Source organism: Trachypithecus francoisi, unplaced genomic scaffold (genome assembly GCF_009764315.1).
Source record: "Trachypithecus francoisi isolate TF-2019V2 unplaced genomic scaffold, Tfra_2.0 Lachesis_group1, whole genome shotgun sequence".
NCBI lineage: Eukaryota > Metazoa > Chordata > Mammalia > Primates > Cercopithecidae > Trachypithecus > Trachypithecus francoisi.
Window position 1 is genome coordinate 102,803,066 of NW_022681454.1, and position 22,229 is coordinate 102,825,294.

A 22,229-nucleotide genomic window follows, 5' to 3' on the forward strand; every position below is an offset into this window, starting at 1 on the left:
TACTCTGCTGCTTCTTGGTTTTGTGAACTTGAACAAATCGCTGTGTTCATTCAATTATATTTATAGCTGCAAGTATTTATTAAGCACCTAAGTAAAGGATACAGAAACAAATGAAAATACAGAGATAGATAAACTTTTTTTTCTTTTTTTTTTTTTTGAGACAGAGTCTCACTCTGTCACCTAGGCTGGAGTGCAGTGGGGCAATCTCAGCTCACTACAACCACTGCCTGCCTCCCGGATTCAAGCAATTCTCCTGCCTTAACCTGCTAAGTAGCCCACCATGCCCGGCTAATTTTTTGTATTTTTATTGGAGACGGGATTTCACTGTGTTGACCAGCCTGGTCTCGAACTCCTGACCTCAGATGATCCGCCTGCCTTTGCCTCCCAAAATGCTGGGATTACAGGTGTGAACCATCACACCCAAGCAGCAAACATATTTTTAAAAATAGCCCTGCCTTTTTGAAGTTCACATTCGTATAAGGGAGTCAGAAATATTACCGAGGCATAAGTAAATATTTAGTATGTTAAATAGTGATAAGTGCCAAGAGAAAAATCAAATAGGGAAAGAATCTAGTAAGTATCAAAGCCAGGATGATATTGATATTTTATATAAAGTGCCCAGGGAAGACTTCCTAAAGAAAGTGACTTTTGAGTAAAGGTCTAAGAAAATGAAAGCAAGTCATGTGTTTATCTGGCTGAAGAGCATTTCAGGCAGCCCTGGGAGAGATGGATGCCTGGGATGTTCAAGGAACAGGAGGCCGATATGAATAGAGCAGGGTTAATAACTGAGAAAGTTATGGGAGATGAAATCAGAGATAAGGATGCCAAATGTCTTATAGATCATTGTAAAGAGTTTGGCATTTTTTCTGAGTAAGATGAAAGCCATTGTAGGATTTTAGAGCAAAAGAATAACATTGGTCAGCCTGACATTTTAATAGGATCATTCTGGCTGCTCTATTGATGGGAGGAAGATGGAATTAAGGAGATAAGTAAAGTTTCTCTTATCTAGGAAAAAAGAAATAGACTTGGCATATGCATGTGCTTTTTTTACTTTTTAATATTTATGTTACGTAGGACCAGGACTGATTCACAACTCCTTATGAAGTTAGGAGCCCTGGAGAAAAGAACCAGCTGATCTTGAGCCAGCTTAAATTGGAAAAACTCCTCATTTGGGCTTCATCTTTTCTGTTCTTATAAGTTGTGGACTATTTTTTCTCTTCCAGCAGCCATCATTCACAACCATAAGCAAAGCTATTTCTATCAACATCTGCATCTAACCCATCAAGATACAACCTAAAATAAAAGTTAAAAAAAAAGAAAAGATAGTACTAGTAGACATTCTATAAAGCAGGAACACTTAGTACTCAAAATTACATACTCTATTTTGTAGGTTGTACATTTTTCTAGGGAAAAGGTTCATAGCTATCATCAGATCCTTAAAGGATTGCTTCTAACTAATCCTTTTGCTACTCTTAAACATTTTTGCTGTAACTTTTAAGTTCTCATATATGTGACATTGTCAAGTTATTTGAAGCATTTGAAGAGAAATATTGTTTATGAAGACTCCCTAATTCATTTCAAATTTGACTCTTAGGCTCATTTTTTAAAATCACAGTATTTCAGAGTAAATTCACATATAACATTTATTTTATAATACCATCTTTTATCTAGAATGCTTCTTTTTTTCTCCTTCAAGCAATAATCCTCTTGTATGATTCATTTTAAACATGTTGAAAGAATTTAAATAACTATATTTCTTACTTTTGCTAGTTGGAGAAAAAAATTAAGACACTTCAAATTTGAAGATTAAAGAAATTTCTGTTTGCTTCCATTAAAAAGTCGTAGAAATAGCCCTGCATGTTAGTTGTCATGATGCATGATGCTGGAATTGTTAAATGATCTTTTTTTTTTTTTTTTTTTTCCTGAGACAGGGTCTCACTCTTGCCCAGGCTAGAATTCGGTGGCATAATCAAGGCTCATTGCAGCCTCCAGACTCAAGCAATCCTTCCACCTCAGCCTCCCAAGTAGCTGGGACTATAGCCACATGCCACCATGCCCAGTGAATTTTTTTATTTTTTTGTAGAGACTGGGTTTTGCCATTTTGCCCAGTCTGATCTTGAAAAAAAACACTGGGTTCGAGCAATCTGCCTGCCTCAGCTTCCCGAGAAGCTGGGATTATAGGAGTGAGCCACCATGCCCAACCAATTTTTTTTTAAATTAAAAAATAAATGTAGCATAGCTCTGGAAATGATCAAATGTATAGGGAAGAAAATGCACATGTGTAAATGTGTCCATTTTAATTCTAATGCTAGGCTAAATGCTTTATATGCATGTTATGATTTAATCCTTATGACAACTCTTCAATATTATTTCTCTCATTTTTGAGGAAACAGGAATGTCAACTTTATGCATTCTCATTGCTAGTAAATGGCAGCTGAAATTCACAACCAAATCTATTTCACTCATTTATTTATTCATTCAGTAAATTTTTAACTGAAATTCCTCTGCTCTTTCAACCATAATGTGTTATCAATTTGGAGGAATTTTTTTTTCATGTTTATGCAAAGCTTTATAACAACAATAAGAGACTTTGGGCACACAAAGACAAAGGTACATCCACAAAAGTAGAACATTTGATACTTAGCATATTAGATGTAGCTTAATGTAGTCTGGATATGATTAGGCTTAATCTGTGTACATCTTTACTTACCAGTTTATATTTCATACAGATGCAAAATCGGATGGTGATTTTACTTTGTAACCTGAAACCTGCAAAGATGAGGGGAGTATTATCTCAAGCAATGGTCATGTGTGCTAGTTCACCAGAGAAAGTTGAAATCTTGGCTCCTCCAAATGGGTCTGTTCCCGGAGACAGAATTACTTTTGATGCTTTCCCAGGTGGGTATTTACTAGTAATTACTTAATAGTTTTGGAATCAGTTATCAAAGTGATGTTTGTAATGTTTAAAGGTTAAAATCAGTCCTGTGTAAGAATCATAAGCCTTAAATTAAATGACCATTATTAACTATTGTTTTTTCAAATTTGGCTCAAGATGACACATTGAGTAAACCTTGTAACCATTCTCCTCCCCACGAATGTACATGTATGAAACACCTGATATGATTTGACTATGTCCCCACCAAAATCTCATCTTAAATGGTAACTCCCATAATCCCCACATGTCATGGGAGGGACCCGATGGGAGGTAACTGAATCTTGGGGGCAGATTTTGCCTGTGCTGTTCTCATGATGGTAAATAAGTCTCATGGGATCTCATGGTTTTATAAAAGGGCAGTTCCCCCACACGCGCTGTCTTGCTTGCTACTATATAAGACATGCCTTTGCTCCTCCTTTGTCTTGTGCCATGATTGTGAGGCCTCTGCAGCCATGTGGAACTGTGGGTCAATTAAACCTCTTTCTTTTATATATTACCCAGCCTTGGGTGTATCTTTATTAGCAGTGTGAGGATAGACTAATACAGTAAATTGTTACTGGGTAGTAGAGTGCTGCTGTAAAGATACCTGAAAGTGTAGAAGCGACTTTGAAACTCTGTAACAGGCAGAAGTTGAAACAGTTTGGAGGGTTCAGAAAAAGATAGGAAACTGTGAAACAGTTTGGGACTTCCTGGATACTTGCAGGGCTCAGGAGATAGGAAAATGTGGGAAAGTTTGGAACTTTCTAGAGACTTGTTGAATGGCTTTGACCAAAATGCTGATAGTGATATGGACAATAAAGTCAAAGCTGAGGTGGTCTCAGATAGAGATGAGGAACTTGTTGGGAACTGAAGCAAAAGTGACTGTTGCTAAGCTTTAGCAAAGATACTGGTGGCATTTTGCCCTTTCCCTAGAGATCTGTGGAACTTTGAACTTGAGACAGATGATTTGGGGTATCTGGCAGAAGAAATTTCTAAGCAGCAGAGCATTTAGGAGGTGACTTGGGTGCTCCTAAGCATTGAGTTTTATTCATTCACAATTACATGGTTTGGAATTGGAACATGTTTAAAAGGGAAGCAGAGCATAAAAGTCTGAAAAATGTTCAGACTATCGATGCAGTAGAAAAGAAAAACCCGTGTCTGCCAGCTGCAGAAATTTGCATAAGCAATGAGAAACCAAATGTTAATTGCCAAGACAATGGGGAAAACGTCTCCAGGGCATTTCAAAGACCTTCACAGCAGCCCCTCTCATCACAGGACCTGAGGAAGAAAAAATGATTTCCTGAGCTGGGCCCAGGGCCCCCATGCTGTGTGCAGCTTAGGGACTAGGTGCCCTGCTTCCCAGCTGCTCCAGCCATGGCTAAAAAGGGCCAAGGTACAGCTCAGGCCCTTGCTTTAGAGAGTGCAAGCCCTAAGCCTTGGCAGCTTCCACATGGTGTTGAGCCTATGGAGGCACAGAAACCAAGAATTGAGGTTTGGGAGCCTCTGCCTAGATTTCAGAAGATGTATGGAAACCCCTGTATGTCCTGGCAGCAATTTGCTGCAGGAGCAGGGCTGTCATGAACCTCTACTAGGACAGTGCAGAAAGGAACTGTGGGATGTGACCCCCCCACACACAGAATCCCCACTGGGGCACTGCCTAGTGGAGCTGTGAGAAGAGGGCCACTGTCCTCCAGACCCTAGAATCATAGATCCACCCACAGCTTCCACAGTGTGCCTGGAAAGGCTATAGACACTCAACGCCAGCCTGTGAAAGCAGCTGGGATGGTGGCTGTGCCCTACAAAGCCATGGGTAGAGCTACCCAAGGCCATGGCAGCCCACCTCTTTCATCAGCATGACCTGCATGTGAGACATGGAGTCAAAGGAGATTATTTTGGAACTTTGAGGTTTAATGACTACCCCATTGGATTTTGGACTTGGATGGGGCCTGTAGGCCCTTTGTTTTGGTCAATTTCTCCCATTTGGAATGGTGTATTTACCCAATGCCTGTACCCCCAATGTATCTGGGAAGTAACTAACTTGCTTTTGATTTTATGGCTCATAGGCAGAAGGGACTTGCCTTGTCTCAGATGATATGTTGGACTGTGGACTTTTGAATTAATACTGAAATGAGTTAAGACTTTGGGGGACTGTTGGGAAGGCATGATTGGTTTTGAAATGTGAGGACATGAGATTTGGGAGGGGCCGGGGTGGAATGATATGGTTTGGCTGTGTCCCCACCCAAATCTCATCTTGAATTATAGCTCCCACAATTTTCACCTGTCATGGGAGGGACCTGGTAGGAGGTAATTGAATACTGGGGGAGAGTTTTTCCTGTGCTGTTCTCATGATAGTGAATAAGTCTCATGAGAGCTGATGGTTTTATAAAAGGGCAGTTCCCATACACAACGCGCTCTTGCCTGCTGCCTTGTAACACATGTTCCTCTTTAACCTTCTGCCATGATGGTGAGACCTCCATAGCCATGTGGAACTGTAAGTCAATTAAACCTCTTTCCTTTAGAAATTACCCAGCCTCAGGTATATCTTTATTAGCAGCGTGAGAACAGACTAACACAACACCACAGAGAGATTTTATCCTAACTAAAGCAATAATATTAATACCAACATAGCAGAAAAGTATGACATGGAGAGAGAACAGATTAATGTGCTGCAAAATCACTTACGCTGTAGATTGTCTCATGCTGCAGTACAGAAAGACAGAGATGAAAAGTTTAGATTTATAATTATAAATTCCATCTAATAATATACTTGCACATGTTTTTACTCAACTTCAGGATATAGAGAAAATATCTAAGTTAAAATGTAATGATTGTAATAATCTAAAAGGAAGTTTCATTTTGTATTGCCTGTTTTCTCTAATAAAAATACTCCTGAGACAGAAAAATACTCTTGAGACAGATGAAGCTTCATAATGTGTGAGAAAGTTTCTTAAAATAGGTCTTTGAAGCAGAAGAGAAAGGATTCTTGGCAGATATAGAATAAGTATTTATCTCATATAAGAGGAAGGACCTGATAAAAGAAAAAACAGTTAGAAATTAAAAGACTGCATTTAAAGGATATTTATTTGACTAGAGTAATTGGGAAAGGCAGATATAAATAAAGATAAATAGAATTAGGTTCAAAAGTAAGAACAATTTGGAGACATATTTGTAGAAATGACTCAGGATTTGTGTGTGTGTGTGTGTGTGTGAGTGAATTATTTGTTAGTGGTGCAATAAAATTAAACTAAGGTTTTTTGGAGTTTTTTTCAACTTGTATTTTAGGCTCAAGGGATACAGATTTCTTATACTGGCAAATTGTATGCCCTTTAGGTTTAGTGTAGGAGTGATCCCATCACCCAGGTAGTGAGCATAGTACCTAATAGGTGATTTTTCAACCCTCACCCCACTCCTGACCTCCCTCCTAGTAGTACTCAGTGCATTTTATTTCCATCTTCATGTCTGTGTATACTCAATGTTTAGGTTTAGCTCTCACTTATAAGTGAAGACATATTGTATTTGATTTCCTGTTCCTGTGTTGAGTTACTTAGGATAATGGCTTCCAGCTGCATCCATGTTGCTGCAAAGGATATAATTTTCTTTTTTTAAGGCTGCATGGTATTCCATAGTATATGTGTACCACATTTTTTAAATCCAATCCACTGTTAATGGACACCTGAGTTGATTCCATGTCTTTGCTATTGTGAAGAGTGCTGCAGTGAACATACAAGTGTATTTGTCTTTTTGGTAGAATAATCTATTTTTCTTTGAGTATATACCCAGTAATGGGATTGCTAGGTCAAATGGTAGTTCTGTTTTAAGTTCTCTGAGAAACTCCAAACTGCTTTTCACAGTGGCCGAACTAATTTTCATTCCCTTTTCTCTACCACCTTGCCAACAGCTGTGTTTTTTTTGTTTTTTTTGTTTGTTTGTTTGTTGGTTTGTTTTTTGTCTTCTTAACAGCCATTGTGACTGGTATGAGATGGTATCTCATTGTGGTTTTGATTTGCACTTATGTGATGTTGAGCATTTTGATACTTGTTTGCAACATATATATCTTCTGTTGAGAAGTGTCTGTTCATGTTCTTTGTCCATGTTTTAATAGAGTTATTTGTTTTTTGCTTGTTGAATTAAGTTCCTTATGGATTCTAGATATTAGAGTTTTGTTGGATGCATAGTTTGCAAATATTTTTTCCCATTCCTTAGTCTGTCTGTTTACTCTGCTGATAGTTTATTTTGCCGTGCAGAAGCTCTTTAGTTTAATCAGCTCCCACTTGTCAACTTTTGTTTTTGTTGCAACTGCTTTTGGAGACTTGATCGTAAATTTTTACCAAAGGTAATATTGAGAAGGGTATTTCCTAGAATTTTTGCCAAGGGTGATATTGAGAAGGGTATTTCCTAGATTTTCTTCTAGGATTTTTACAGTTTTAGGTCTTATTTTTAATTATTGAATCCATCTTGAGTTATCTTTTGTACATGGTGAGATATAAGGGTCCTATTTCATTCTCCTGCATATGACTAGCCAGTTATTCCAGCACCGTTTATTGAATAGAGAGTTTTTTCCCATTGCTTGTTATTGTTGACTTGTTGAAAATCAAATGGTTGTAAGTGTGCAGCTTTATTTCCAGGTCCTCTATCTTGTTCCATTTGTCTATGTGTCTGTTTTTGTACCAGTAGTACGCTTCTGTTTTGGTCGCTGTAGCCTTGTAGTATAGTTTGAAGTTGGGTAGTGTGATGCCTCCAGTTATGTTCTTTTTGCTTAGAATTATTTTGTCTATTTGGACTCTTTTCTCATTCCATGCAAATTTTAGAAAAGTTTTTTCTAATTCTGTTATAAGTGATGTTGTATGTAGTTTGATAGTAATAGTATTAACTGTGTAGATTAGTTTGGGCAGTAAGGCAATTTTAACAATACTGATTTTTCCAATCCATGAGTGTACAATGTTTTTCCTTGTGTTTGTATCATCTGTGATTTCTTTCAGCAGTGTTTTATAGTTCTCCTTGTAGAGATCTTTCACCTCCTTCGTTCGGTGCATTCCTAGATATTTCATTTTTTGTGTGCCTATTGTAATTGGGATTGTGTTCTTGATTTGACTCTCAGCTTGAACTTTGGTGTATAGAAATGCTGCTGATTTTTGTGCATTGATTTTATATCCAGAAACTTTACTAAAGTCATTTATCAGCTCTGGGAGCCTTTTGACGAGTCTTTAGTGTTTTTTAGGTACAGAATCATAACTCAGTGAAGAGAGATAATTTGACTTCTTCTTTTCCTATTTGGATGCCTTTTCTTTCTCTTGCTTGCTTGCTCTATCTAGGACTTCCAGTTCTATGTTGAAGAGGAGTGATGAAAGTGGGCATCCCTGTTTTGTTCCAGTTTTCAAGGGAAATGGTTCCAGCTTTTGCCTATTAGGTATTATGTTGGCTGTGGGTTTGCCATAGATAGCCCTTATTATTTTGAAGTATGTTCCTTTGATGCCTAGTCTATTGAGGGTTTTATCATGAAAGGATGTAGATTTTACTTAAAGCTTTTTCTGTATTTGTTGAGATGATTATATAATTTTTGGTCTTCTATTTACATGGTGAATCACATTTTTTTTTTTATTATACTTTAAGTTCTAGGGTACATGTGCATAACGTGCAGGTTTGTTACATATGTACACTTGTGCCATGTTGGTGTGCTGCACACATCAACTCGTCAGCACCCATCAATTCATCATTTATATCAGGTATAACTCCCAATGCAATCCCTCCCACCTCCCCCCTCCCCATGATAGGCCCCGGTGTGTGATGTTCCCCTTCCTGAGTCCAAGTGATCTCATTCTTCAGTTCCCACCTATGAGTGAGAACATGTGGTGTTTGGTTTTCTGTTCTTGTGATAGTTTGCTAAGAATGATGGTTTCCAGCTGCATCCATGTCCCTACAAAGGATGCAAACTCATCCTTTTTTATGGCTGCATAGTATTCCATGGTGTATATGTGCCACATTTTCTTAATCCAGTCTGTCACAGATGGACATTTGGGTTGATTCCAAGTCTTTGCTATTGGGAATAGTGCCGCAATAAACATACATGTGCATGTGTCTTTATAGCAGCATGATTTATAATCCTTTGGTATATACCCAGTAGTGGGATGGCTGGGTCATATGGTACATCTAGTTCTAGATCCTTGAGGAATCGCCATACTGTTTTCCATAATGGTTGAACTAGTTTACAATCCCACCAACAGTGTAAAAGTGTTCCTATTTCTCCACATCCTCTCCAACACCTGTTGTTTCCTGACTTTTTAATGATTACCATTCTAACTGGTGTGAGATGGTATCTCATTGTGGTTTTGATTTGCATTTCTCTGATGGCCAGTGATGATGAGCATTTTTTCATGTGTCTGTTGGCTGTATGAATGTCGTGTTTTGAGAAATGTCTGTTCATATCCTTTGCCCACTTTTTGATGGGGTTGTTTTTTTTTTCTTGTATATTTGTTTGAGTTCTTTGTAGATTCTGGATATTAGCCCTTTGTCAGATGAGTAGATTGCAAAAATTTTCTCCCATTCTGTAGGTTGCCTGTTCACTCTGATGGTAGTTTCTGTTGCTGTGCAGAAGCTCTTTAATTAGATCCCATTTGTCAATTTTGGCTTTTGTTGCCGTTGCTTTTGGTGTTTTAGACATGAAGTCCTTACCCATGCCTATGTCCTGAATGGTACTACCTAGGTTTTCTTCTAGGGTTTTTATGGTATTAGGTCTAACATTTAAGTCTCTAATCCATCTTGAATTAATCTTCATATAAGGAGTAAGGAAAGGATCCAGTTTCAGCTTTCTACTTATGGCTAGCCAATTTTCCCAGCACCATTTATTAAATAGGGAATCCTTTCCCCATTTCTTGTTTTTGTCAGTTTGTCAAAGATCAGATGGCTGTAGATGTCTGGTATTATTTCTGAGGACTCTGTTCTGTTCCATTGGTCTATCTCTCTGTTTTGGTACAAGTACCATGCTGTTTTGGTTACTGTAGCCTTGTAGTATAGTTTGAAGTCAGGTAGCGTGACGCCTCCGGCTTTGTCCTTTTGACTTAGGATTGTCTTGGCAATGCGGGCTCTTTTTTGGTTCCATATGAACTTTAACGCAGTTTTTTCCAGTTCTGTGAAGAAAGTCATTGGTAGCTTGATGGGGATGGCATTGAATCTATAAATCACCTTGGGCAGTATGGCCATTTTCACGATATTGATTCTTCCTATCCATGAGCATGGTATGTTCTTCCATTTGTTTGTGTCCTCTTTGATTTCACTGAGCAGTGGTTTGTAGTTCTCCTTGAAGAGGTCCTTTACATCCCTTGTAAGTTGGATTCCTAGGTATTTGATTCTCTTTGAAGCAATTGTGAATGGAAGTTCATTCCTGATTTGGCTCTCTGTTTGTCTGTTACTGGTGTATAAGAATGCTTGTGATTTTTGCACATTAATTTTGTATCCTGAGACTTTGCTGAAGTTGCTTATCAGCTTAAGGAGATTTTGGGCTGAGACAATGGGGTTTTCTAAATATACAATCATGTCATCTGCAAACAGGGACAATTTGACTTCTTCTTTTCCTAACTGAATACCCTTGATTTCTTTCTCTTGCCTGATTGCCCTAGCCAGAACTTCCAACACTATGTTGAATAGGAGTGGTGAGAGAGGGCATCCCTGTCTTGTGCCAGTTTTCAAAGGGAATTTTTCCAGTTTTTGCCCATTCAGTATGATATTAGCTGTGGGTTTGTCATAAATAGCTCTTATTATTTTGAGGTACGTTCCATCAATACCGAATTTATTGAGCGTTTTTAGCATGAAGGGCTGTTGAATTTTGTCAAAAGCCTTTTCTGCATCTATTGATAATCATGTGGTTCTTGTCATTGGTTCTGTTTATATGCTGGATTACGTTTATTGATTTGCGAATGTTGAACCAGCCTTGCATCCCAGGGATGAAGCCCACTTGATCATGGTGGATAAGCTTTTTGATGTGCTGTGAATCTGGTTTGCCAGTATTTTATTGAGGATTTTTGCATGGATATTCATCAGGGATATTGGTCTAAAATTCTCTTTTTTTGTTGTGTCTCTGCCAGGCTTTGGTATCAGGATGATGTTGGCCTCAAAAAATGAGTTAGGGAGGATTCCCTCTTTTTCTATTGATTGGAATAGTTTCAGAAGGAATGGTACCAGCTCCTCCTTGTACCTCTGGTAGAATTCAGCTGTGAATCCATCTGGTCCTAGACTTTTTTTGGTTGGTAGGCTATTAATTATTGCCTCAATTTGAGAGCCTGCTATTGGTCTATTTAGGGATTCAACTTCTTCCTGGTTTCGTCTTGGAAGAGTGTAAGTGTCCAGGAAATTATCCATTTCTTCTAGATTTTCTAGTTGATTTGCGTGGAGGTGTTTATAGTATTCTCTGATGGTAGTTTGTATTTCTGTGGGGTCAGTGGTGATATCCCCTTTATCATTTTTTATTGCATCTATTTGATTCCTCTCTCTTTTCTTCTTTATTAGTCTTGCTAGCGGTCTGTCAATTTTGTTGATCTTTTCAAAAAACCAACTCCTGGATTCATTGATTTTTTGGAGGGTTTTTTGTGTCTCTATCTCTTTCAGTTCTGCTCTGATCTTAGTTATTTCTTGCCTTCTGCTAGCTTTTGAATGTGTTTGCTCTTGCCTCTCTAGTTCTTTTAATTGTGATATTAGAGTGTCAATTTTAGATCTTTCCTGCTTTCTCTCGTGGGCATTTAGTGCTATAAATTTCCCTCTACACACTGCTTTAAATGTGTCCCAGAGATTCTGGTATGTTGTATCTTTGTTCTCATTGGTTTCAAAGAACATCTTTGTTTCTGCCTTCATTTTGTTATGTACCCAGTAGTCATTCAGGAGCAGGTTGTTCAGTTTCCATGTAGTTGAGCGGTTTTGATTGAGTTTCTTAGTCCTGAGTTCTAGTTTGATTGCACTGTGGTCTGAGAGACAGTTTGTTATCATCTCTGTTCTTGTACATTTGCTGAGGAGTGCTTTACTTCCAATTATGTGGTCAATTTTGGACTAAGTGTGATGTGGTGCTGAGAAGAATGTATATTTTGTTGATTTGGGGTGGAGAGTTCTATAGATGTCTATTAGGTCCGCTTGGTGCAGAGATGAGTTCAATTCCTGGATATCCTTGTTAACTTTCTGTCTCGTTGATCTGTGTAATGTTGACAGTGGAGTGTTAAAGTCTCCCATTATTATTGTATGGGAGTCTAAGTCTCTTTGTAAGTCTCTAGGGACTTGCTTTATGAATCTGGGTGCTCCTGTATTGGGTGCATATATATTTAGGATAGTTAGCTCTTCCTGTTGAATTGGTCCCTTTACCATTATGTAATGGCCTTCTTTGTCTCTTTTGATCTTTGATGGTTTAAAGTCTGTTTTATCAGAGACTAGGATTGCAACCCCTGCTTTTTTTTGTTCTCCATTTGCTTGGTAGATCTTCCTCCATCCCTTTATTTTGAGCCTATGTATGTCTCTGCATGCGAGATGGGTCTCCTGAATACAGCAGACTGATGGGTCCTGACTCATTATCCATTTTGCCAGTCTGTGTCTTTTAATTGGAGCATTTAGTCTATTTACATTTAAGGTTAATATTGTTATGTGTGAACTTGATCCTGCCATTATGATATTAACTAGTTATTTTGCTCGTTAGCTGATGCAGTTTCTTCCTAGCCTCGATGGTCTTTACATTTTGGCATGTTTTTGCAGTGGCTGGTACCGGTTGTTCCTTTCCATGTTTAGGGCTTCCTTCAGGGTCTCTTGTAAGGCAGGCCTGGTGGTGACAAAATCTCTAAGCATTTGCTTATCTGTAAAGGATTTTATTTCTCCTTCACTTATGAAACTTAGTTTGGCTGGATATGAAATTCTGGGTTGAAAATTCTTTTCTTTAAGAATGTTGAATATTGGCCCCCACTCTCTTCTGGCTTGTAGAGTTTCTGCCGGGAGATCTGCTCTTAGTCTGATGGGCTTCCCTTTGTGGGTAACCCGACGTTTCTCTCTGGCTGCCCTTAAGATTTTTTCCTTCATTTCAACTTTGGTGAATCTGGCAATTATGTGTCTTGGAGTTGCTCTTCTCGAGGAGTATCTTTGTGGCGTTCTCTGTATTTCCTGAATGTGAATATTGGCCTGCCCTACTAGGTTGGGGAAGTTCTCCTGGATGATATCCTGAAGAGTGTTTTCCAACTTGGTTCCATTTTCCCCCTCACTTTCAGGCACCCCAATCAGACGTAGATTTGGTCTTTTAACATAATCCCATACTTCTTGCAGGCTTTGTTCATTTCTTTTTCTTCTTTTTTCTTTTGGTTTCTCTTCTCGCTTCATTTCATTCATTTGATCCTCAATCGCTGATACTCTTTCTTCCAGTTGATCGAGTCGGTTACTGAAGCTTGTGCATTTGTCACGTATTTCTCGTGACATGGTTTTCATCTCTGTCATTTCGTTTATGACCTTCTCTGCATTAATTAGTCTAGCTGTCAATTCTTCCACTCTTTTTTCAAGATTTTTAGTTTCTTTGCGCTGGGTACATAATTCCTTCTTTAGCTCTGAGAAGTTTGATGGACTGAAGCCTTCTTCTCTCATCTCGTCAAAGCCATTCTCTGACCAGCTTTGATCCGTTGCTGGTGATGGGCTGTGCTCCTTTGCAGGGGGAGATACGTTCTTATTTTTTGAATTTCCAGCTTTTCTGCCCTGCTTTTTCCCCATCTTTGTGGTTTTATCTGCCTCTGGTCTTTGATGATGGTGACGTACTGATGGGGTTTTGGTTAGGTGTCCTTCCTGTTTGATAGTTTTCCTTCTGACAGTCAGGACCCTCAGCTGTAGGTCTGTTGGAGATTGCTTGAGGTCCACTCCAGACCCTGTTTGCCTGGGTATCAGCAGCAGAGGTTGCAGAAGATAGAATATTGCTGAACAGAGAGTGTACCTGTCTGATTCTTACTTTGGAAGCTTCCTCTCAGGGGTGTACTCCACCCTGTGAGGTGTGGGGTGTCAGACTGCCCCTAGTGGGGGATGTCTCCCAGTTAGGCTACTCAGGGGTCAGGGACCCACTTGAGCAGGCAGTCTGTCCCTTCTCAGATCTCAACCTTCGTGTTGGGAGATCCACTGCTCTCTTCAAAGCTGTCAGACAGAGTCATTTGTGTCTGCAAAGGCTTCTGCTGCTTTTTTTGTTGTTGTTGTTTAGCTGTGCCCTGTCCCCAGAGGTGGAGTCTACAGAGACAGGCAGGTTTCCTTGAGCTGCTGTGAGCTCCACCCAGTTCGAGCTTCCCAGCGGCTTTGTTTACCTAATTAAGCCTCAGCAATGGTGGGCGCCCCTCCCCAGCCTCGCTGCTGCCTTGCGGTTAGATCGCCGCAGACTGCTGTGTTAGCAATGAGGGCGGCTCCGTGGGCGTGGGACCCTTCCGGCCAGGTGTGGGATATATTCTCCTGGTGTGCCCGTTTGCTTAAAGCGCAGTATTGGGGTGGGAGTTACCGGATTTTCCAGGTGTTGTGTGTCTCAGTTCCCCTGGCTAGGAAAAGGGATTCCCTTCCCCCTTGGGCTTCCCAGGTGAGGCGATGCCTCGCCCTGCTTCAGCTCTCACTGTTCGGGCTGCAGCAGCTGACCAGCACCAATTGTCCGGCACTCCGTAGTGAGATGACCCCAGTACCTCAGTTGAAAATGCAGAAATCACCGGTTTTCTGTGTCGCTCGCGTTGGGAGTTGGAGACTGGAGCTGTTCCTATTTGGCCATCTTGCTCCGCCCCCGTGAATCACATTTATTGATTTGCATCTGTTGAACCAGCCTTGCATCCCAGAAATAAAGCCTACTTGATTGTGGTATATTGCTTTTTGATGTGCTGCTGTATTTGATTTGCCAGTATTTTGTTGAGGACTTTTGTGTTTGTGTTCATCAGACACTGGCCTAAAGTTTTCTTTTTTCCTTATGGTCTCTAACAGTTTTTGGTGTCAGGCTGATGTTGGCTTCACAGGATGCATAAGGGAGGTGCTTCTCTTTTTCAGTTTTTTGGAATAGTCTCAGTAGGATTGGTATCAGTTCTTTGTACATCTAGTAGAATTCAGCTGAGAATCCATCTGATTCAGGGCTTGCTCTTTTTTTTTTTTTTTAGACGGGGTCTGGCTCTGTAACCCAGGTTGGAGTGCAGTGGCGTTATCTTGGCCCACTGCGATCTCTGCCTTTTAGGCTCAAGCCAACCTCCCACCTCAGCCTCCCAAGTAGCTAGGACTATGGGCATGTGCCACCACACCAGGGCTTTTTTTAATTGGTAGATTTTTTTTTTTTTTTTTTTTTTTTTGAGACGGAGTCTTGCTGTGTCACCCAGGCTGGAGTGTAGTGGCCGGATCTCAGCTCACTGCAAGCTCCGCCTCTCGGGTTTACGCCATTCTCCTGCCTCAGCCTCCCGAGTAAGCTGGGACTACAGGCGCCTGCCACCTCGCCTGGCTAGTTTTTTGTATTTTTTAGTAGAGATGGGGTTTCACCATGTTAGCCAGGATGGTCTCGATCTCCTGACCTCGTGATCCGCCCGTCTTGGTAGATTTTTATTACTGATTCAGTTTGAGAACTCGTTATTGGTCTGTTCAGGTTTTTACTATCTTCCTAGTACAATCTTGGGAGGTTGTGTGCTTCTAAGAATTTATCAATTTTCTAATTTGTGTGCAAAGAGATGTTTGTAATAGTCTCTGAGGTTCTTTTGTATTTCTGTGGGATTGGTTTTAATGTCACCTTTGTCATTTCTGATTGCAAATAGCTGAGTTTTATTGAATAGCAAGGCTGATGTGATTAAATAGGCATGTTTTAAAATTTTCCATTAACTGTGTTTAATGAAATACTACAATATGAAGAGTTTTAATGTGGAATAGTAAGACAGAAAATATGGATGAAAGCATGGGTTAATTTGTTTGGAACTCATTTCTACCCTCCTAATCAAAAGTAGACTAGTCTTAAAAAAAACACACACACAGGGGAATTATTTATTTATTTATTTTACAAGTACCCATGACTTTGAATTAATCTGTATGTCTTGAACCTTGGTAGATGAGGAATCATAGTGGTCTATGCTCTAACAACATTTTTTTGGAAATTACATTTTGGGAAAATCTCAGTCTCCATGATTTCTCAGAGATGCCTAATGGCTTTAAATTCATGGAGCATATGCTCACCACTCTACTCCCACCAAACAAAATTAACTTGAAAACAGTATTACAGCTAGGAGATAAAGGCAATGGCAGGTCTTTGTGAGAATGCACGATTTATGATCAAATAATAAATAGGAATTTACAGTCAGACTTTTAACTTCTAAGATCATGCTTATTTCTATTGATATCAAGTCTTAGTAGAAATTAATAGCTAATTAGGAAGCATAGGTTTAAATTTTGATATTGAGTCTTCTAAGATCATGCTTATTTCTGTTGATATCGAGTCTTATTAATAGTAGCGCTAATTAGAAAGCATAGGTTTAAATTTTAAGTCCATTTGTTAAAAATCCAAATTGTCTATACTTGATTCCTACTCTTGAAAACCCATTTTAATCTGGTTTCTCTCCCCACTATTTCTCTCCCCACTATTTTACCCAGAACTGCTCTGGGTAAAATCACCAGTCACTCCCTGTAACTATATGTCTAGTTCTCAGTCTTGTTATTAATTAACTTGGCTTCTGGCACCATACTCTCCTGGTGGTCCTCCTGCTTCACTGGCTGCCACTATCATTTCCATTGCTGATTCTTCCTTACCTCCCTGGATTCTTACTGTTATAGGACCTCAGACTTTGATTTGGGACCTCTTTTTTTTCCATGCTTATTCCTTGGGCAATTTTACCCAGTCATTGAGATAAGCGAGATAGCTGCCAGATGAACTCTTTGATGTACATGTTCCAAGGGGGAAGGACACATAATCCCATTCTTTCCCCTAGAATTCCATTTTTCCATGGTATTTTTCTTCTTATTTGATAGCATTTCCATCCTCCTAGTTGCTTAACTGCTTTTCTCATACCCTATATCTTCTACTCAGAAAATCCTAGTGGCTCTACCTTCTGAACATACCTAGAATTATTATTAACTCCACCACTAGCACCCTAGTCCCAAAGCCAACATCTCTTATCTGCATATTTACATAAGTCTTCTAACTGATCATCCTGCTTTTGCCCTCTGTTCTTCCATTTATGTTCAATTAGAGCAGCCAGAGTGATATAACAGATTATATTACTCTGCTCAAAACTATTCAGAAGCTTTTCATCTACCTAGAGTACAAGCCCAAGTTCTTACAGTGATTTCCCATTATTTTGTTAATCTCACGAACTCCACCTTTTCCTTGCTCACCCCACTTGAGCCACTGGCTCTTTCCCAAGGTAGCTGCATGGCTTGCTTACTCATCCTATTCAAATCTTTCCGAACCTCAGCTTTTTCATCTATAAGAAGGGGATTTTAGTTGGTATTTGTCTTAACTGGGTTTATAAGCTTTGACTTTTAAAACACTTACCCAACTGCCTGGTATTTTAAATTCTTTGCTGTAACTTTTGTGTCTCAATATCCTCATCTGTAAGATGAGAGTAATGAATATTACTTACATATGTACTGAGAGGATTAAACAAGTTAATATATGTACAGCACTCAGTACAGTGAGCAGCACCTAGTAAGCACTATATACATGTTGTGTATTATTATGGATATTATCTAATTTACATGGCACTTTCTTTCTAGATCTGAGAAGGTTAATTTTGTGCTACATCACAGCTTTTTATACTTAGGGCTTATGTTGCTTGCAGCAAGAATTTACCCACACAATCTATATTCTTTAGTATATGTCAGTCTGCTTCTTAACTAGCTCATTATCAGTTTGGCAACGTCCTTTTGGGCCAAGGTTGCAAAGGTTGCAAATCTGAGTCAGTTCTCAGGCCTCCCTGAACAGTATCTCTGCCTCTAGCCTTCCAGAATCCTGGAGTGCCCACTTTGCCACACAATATATGTACAAGATTATGATTATAGATTAAGGAATGATTTACAAACAAAAAATAAAAATCTTATGGATCTAAGGAGCAACATAATTGAACTTTATTTATTGTTATTTTTTTCCATTCTACTTATTAGTTTCTCTATTGTCGAATCAAATGTCCTTAAAGGAGTAAGAGAAATCCTTATTTTTTTATACCAGTCACTTTCAGTCTTAGTTTCATTGCATGTTCTACTGTAGGTATATCATTCAATTAACTACTCTGTTATCTCCGAAAGCCTGCATGTTGGAAGGCAGTGTTTTATGTTCTTGCCAGTTTCATAGTTTCTGAAGAGCTAATAAACAACAAAACTACAATGACCAATTAATTTACACAGTTTTGTTATTCTAATATATATGACTGGAAAATAAATACTATTTTATATAATAAGATGTCAGAATATAAAGTATAAATATAAAATATGAGTATATTTTATATTCCTAATATAAGATATGAATATATTTTATATTCCTAATATAAATTCTGCAGCTTAAGAGATATGTTACTTTTCTTCATTGTTTCTTGAACTGACTGATTCTTCATTCTAAATACTGAGCATTCTCAGCTTTGAACTTACATTAAACTTTACTCTCTTAATTTCCTATCATTAAGTAGAGGAGTTGTTTGGTATATTGCTTGTCTTTAAGCCTAAACCAGATATGCTCTACTACTAATTTTTCTTTTATTATAAAATTTATACTATGAGTTACTATAAATAGAGGGGTTGTGGGTATTAACCACATGTAAAAGGGTTGTTTACTTTCTAAAGTATGGTTTGTCAGTGGGCAGAATGCTGTACTGGCAGAACATGGGCTTTGTTGATTGTGTGACATTGAGCAACTTGTGTTTTCTGAGCCTCAGTTTGTTTTTACTTAAAATTAGAGTCAGAGTTATGTGAATTTTAGGCAACAACATATATTCCTAGTGCTTAGAAAATACTAGTCCCTGTCTCCTCACTACTCCTTTCTGTTTCTTTACATCTCACCGAATAGAGTGGGTAGCAAATGAAATCCAAAGTAGTTATCATCATTAGCTAGAGAAACCCAAAATTTAAACCAGTCTCCAGTATTGATAAGAAATCTTTAAGCACTAGAGCAGTGATCTATCCGCTCATTTTGTATTTTGAAACATAGTAAAGCATAAGCTGCTTCTACCAGTTGTAAAAATATAACATATCAAAAGACTTTTTTTTTTCACAGTTTTTCTTTATATTTAATGATAAAATGAGTATATTAATCCATTCATGTACTGCTGTAAAGAAATACCTGAGGCTAGGTAATTTGTAAGGAAAAGAGGTTTAATTGGCTAAGGGTTCAGCAGGCTGTACAGGAAGTATGGCAGCATCTGCTTCTGGGGAGGCCTCAGAAATTTTACTCATGGCAGTCAAATCAAGTCAGAGCAAGAGCGAGCATCTTACATGGCAGGAGCAGGACCAAGAGAGAGAGCAGGGACGTGCCACACACTTTTAACCAGATCTCAAGATAACTCACTATCATGAAATTAGCACCAAGGAGGAAATCTGCCCCTGTAATCCATTCATCTCCACCAGGCTCCACCTCCAACATTGGTGATTATAATTGAATATAATATTTGGGTGGGGATACAGACTCAAACCATATCAGTGAGTATCTTCCATTTTATCATTTTGATAATTTGGATACAATTCATTAAGCTTTATTATAAAAATATTTATGAGTAAAATATAATATCTTTTACATAAAGAAACAACAATAACTATTTTATTTTACCAATCAAGAATATAAACGGCTGACATAATAAAAATAAAGTAAATGTTAAAAGTTTGATTAGGTCCAAAAATCAGAAAATGCTGCCAAAACAATTCACTGGAAATGTCTGTGAACAGTCTCTTTAATATTTTTGTATTTTAGCTGTATAATTTTCTTGTGCTTTTTCTCTCCTACACAGGAGAGCCCGACAAGGAGCTGAATCCTAAGAAGAAGATTTGGGAGCAGATCCAGCCTGATCTTCACACTAATGATGAGTGTGTGGCTACATACAAAGGAGTTCCCTTTGAGGTGAAAGGGAAGGGATTATGTAGGGCTCAAACCATGAGCAACAGTGGAATCAAATAAAATGCTTCCACTACCAAAAGACATTTAAAAAAACCTTAAAAGTAATAAAGAGAAATACATTTGTCACTTGTACCTAAAATATGAGTGGCTCATTTTTGTGTTATTCTCTTCTAGACTTATCTAGTCATTTACCTGGTATATATTGTTTTCATTGATTGGGGAAACACTAGATTTTTACCTAGGTTTTTGATCATTTATAATGGAGAACGGAAGTTGCCTATATTTTGTAATAATTTATTTTTCAGCAGGAATATTGATTAGCAGCTTTTTTTTTTATAATCATAGATAACTAACTAGATTACTATTTAGTTTCTTATTTGTAGGCACAGGATGCATGAAATTTCAAGCTCTGGGATTTCTTGTATATTATGTATCTGTATCAAAAATATCCTCTCCTTTTCAAAAATGACAAGTTGAAAAATGTTTGTCAGACTTCTTAACTGGTCACATTATAATAATATTGATAATGACCAACTGCTCATTCTGAAAGCCAAACATAAAAGCTAGGAGATGTGGCATCTGAACATTTTTGCTTTGCTGCCAGAGTAACCCTGACTAATAATATAATAATAGCAATTTTTAAAAAAAAAACAGATTTCCTACTGGCTTGAAGTTTTTCTATTTAGCAAAATAATAGTAATAAGTTTCGACTAGCTCTAAAGAATGAACACATTGTAAACAGTTACCACAGTAGTTTCTTTTTTTTTTTTTTTTTTTTTTTTGAGACGGAGTCTCGCTCTGTCGCCCAGGCTGGAGTGCAGTGGCCGGATCTCAGCTCACTGCAAGCTCCGCCTCCCGGGTTTACGCCATTCTCCTGCCTCAGCCTCCGGAGTAGCTGGGACTACAGGCGCCCGCCACCTCGCCCGGCTAGATTTTTGTATTTTTTTAGTAGAGACGGGGTTTCACCGTGTTAGCCAGGATGGTCTCGATCTCCTGACCTCGTGATCCGCCCGTCTCGGCCTCCCAAAGTGCTGGGATTACAGGCTTGAGCCACCGTGCCCGGCCTACCACAGTAGTTTCTAATAAATTGATCATAAAAGCAGCAATCCTTTTTTTTTTTTTAATTCTAGCTTCTTTATAAAGATTATTTGGGTACCTAATAAAGGATAATTTATATCTTATTACAGACTGATACTTTGCTTTTTCATGTATCATCATACTGTCAGTATATTAAAAGAAATTATAGCCTAAAACTTAACATATACCATACATATATATTAAGGTGTCAAATAGCTATTCTCATTCATCTTACAAATATTGTAAGAGCAATAAAAATTAATTGAGGACTTACGAGCCTACAGGTCATCAGCCTTTAGGTGATTACTGGTGATTTGGGCCTACACACACATGTCAGCAAGATAGAGGGTGTGGATAGGGGAGAGCTGGTAGCTAACAAGGGGCCTCACAGAGGAATATTAGTGATTTTAACCAGGTTTCAGAATCTGGGCCTTACCTTTACAGGTTCAACAAAAGATTGGTACCAATGGAAACAGAAGTATAGACATTGTTTTAAAAATACACACATGCACAGACACACACAAAGCATTTTATCTTTATAGCTGTCTGAATCCTTCAGTAAGAAGGAGAGGCACACACAAATACATATACACACTCACACAAAACTCAACAACCGTAAAACAACCCTGCACGTTATAGAAGGCAGAATTAAATTTTATTTATTTAAATCCATGGAACTCTGGTAGGCCAGGATATATTATAGTACCATTGTCAATGTGATACTCTAAAAATATGAACAGAGCATCATTAACATTTGTTGGTACCTAAACACAAAATGAGTTGCAAAAGTTACTTTGTTCTCAAGATATATCATTCTTTTGGGAATAAATACTTTTGGTGATGGAGTCTTTTGTGAGTCTTTTGCTCTTAATTTTTCTCAATTACATTAAATTTCTTTAATATAATTTAAATAATATTTCAACTACCTAGGCAGTTGAAATTTTCCCAACAAAATGTTGAAAATACTGTACCCCAGATAAAATTATCTAATATTTTGTTAGTGAAACCTAAATTGGTGATTGAATCATACATCAAGCATAGAGAGAATAAAAGCTATTGGTCTTTTGTTTTGTGTGTGTGTGTGTGTGTTTTTTTTGAGATAGTCTCGCTCTGTCGCCCAGGCTGGATTGCGGTGGCGCTATCTAGGCTCACTGCAAGCTCCACCTCCCGGGTTCGCATCATTCTCCTACCTCAGCCTCCTGAGTAGCTGGGACT

General features: G+C 38.4%; 1 protein-coding gene across 4 annotated transcripts in view; it reads left to right on the forward strand.

Annotated features, from left to right (window-relative positions):
• AIMP1 (aminoacyl tRNA synthetase complex interacting multifunctional protein 1) overlaps positions 1 to 20,078 on the forward strand; it is a 36,217-nt gene extending 16,139 nt beyond the window's left edge. For all 4 annotated transcript variants that reach the window (XM_033214936.1, XM_033214933.1, XM_033214935.1 and 1 more), the window contains 2 exons: positions 2,730 to 2,898; positions 19,831 to 20,078. In XM_033214936.1, coding sequence (XP_033070827.1) covers positions 2,730 to 2,898; positions 19,831 to 19,997 — 336 coding nt within the window. In that variant the 3' untranslated portion in view covers positions 19,998 to 20,078. The remainder of the gene's footprint in view (positions 1 to 2,729; positions 2,899 to 19,830) is intronic.
• Positions 20,079 to 22,229: the final 2,151 nt, after the last annotated feature.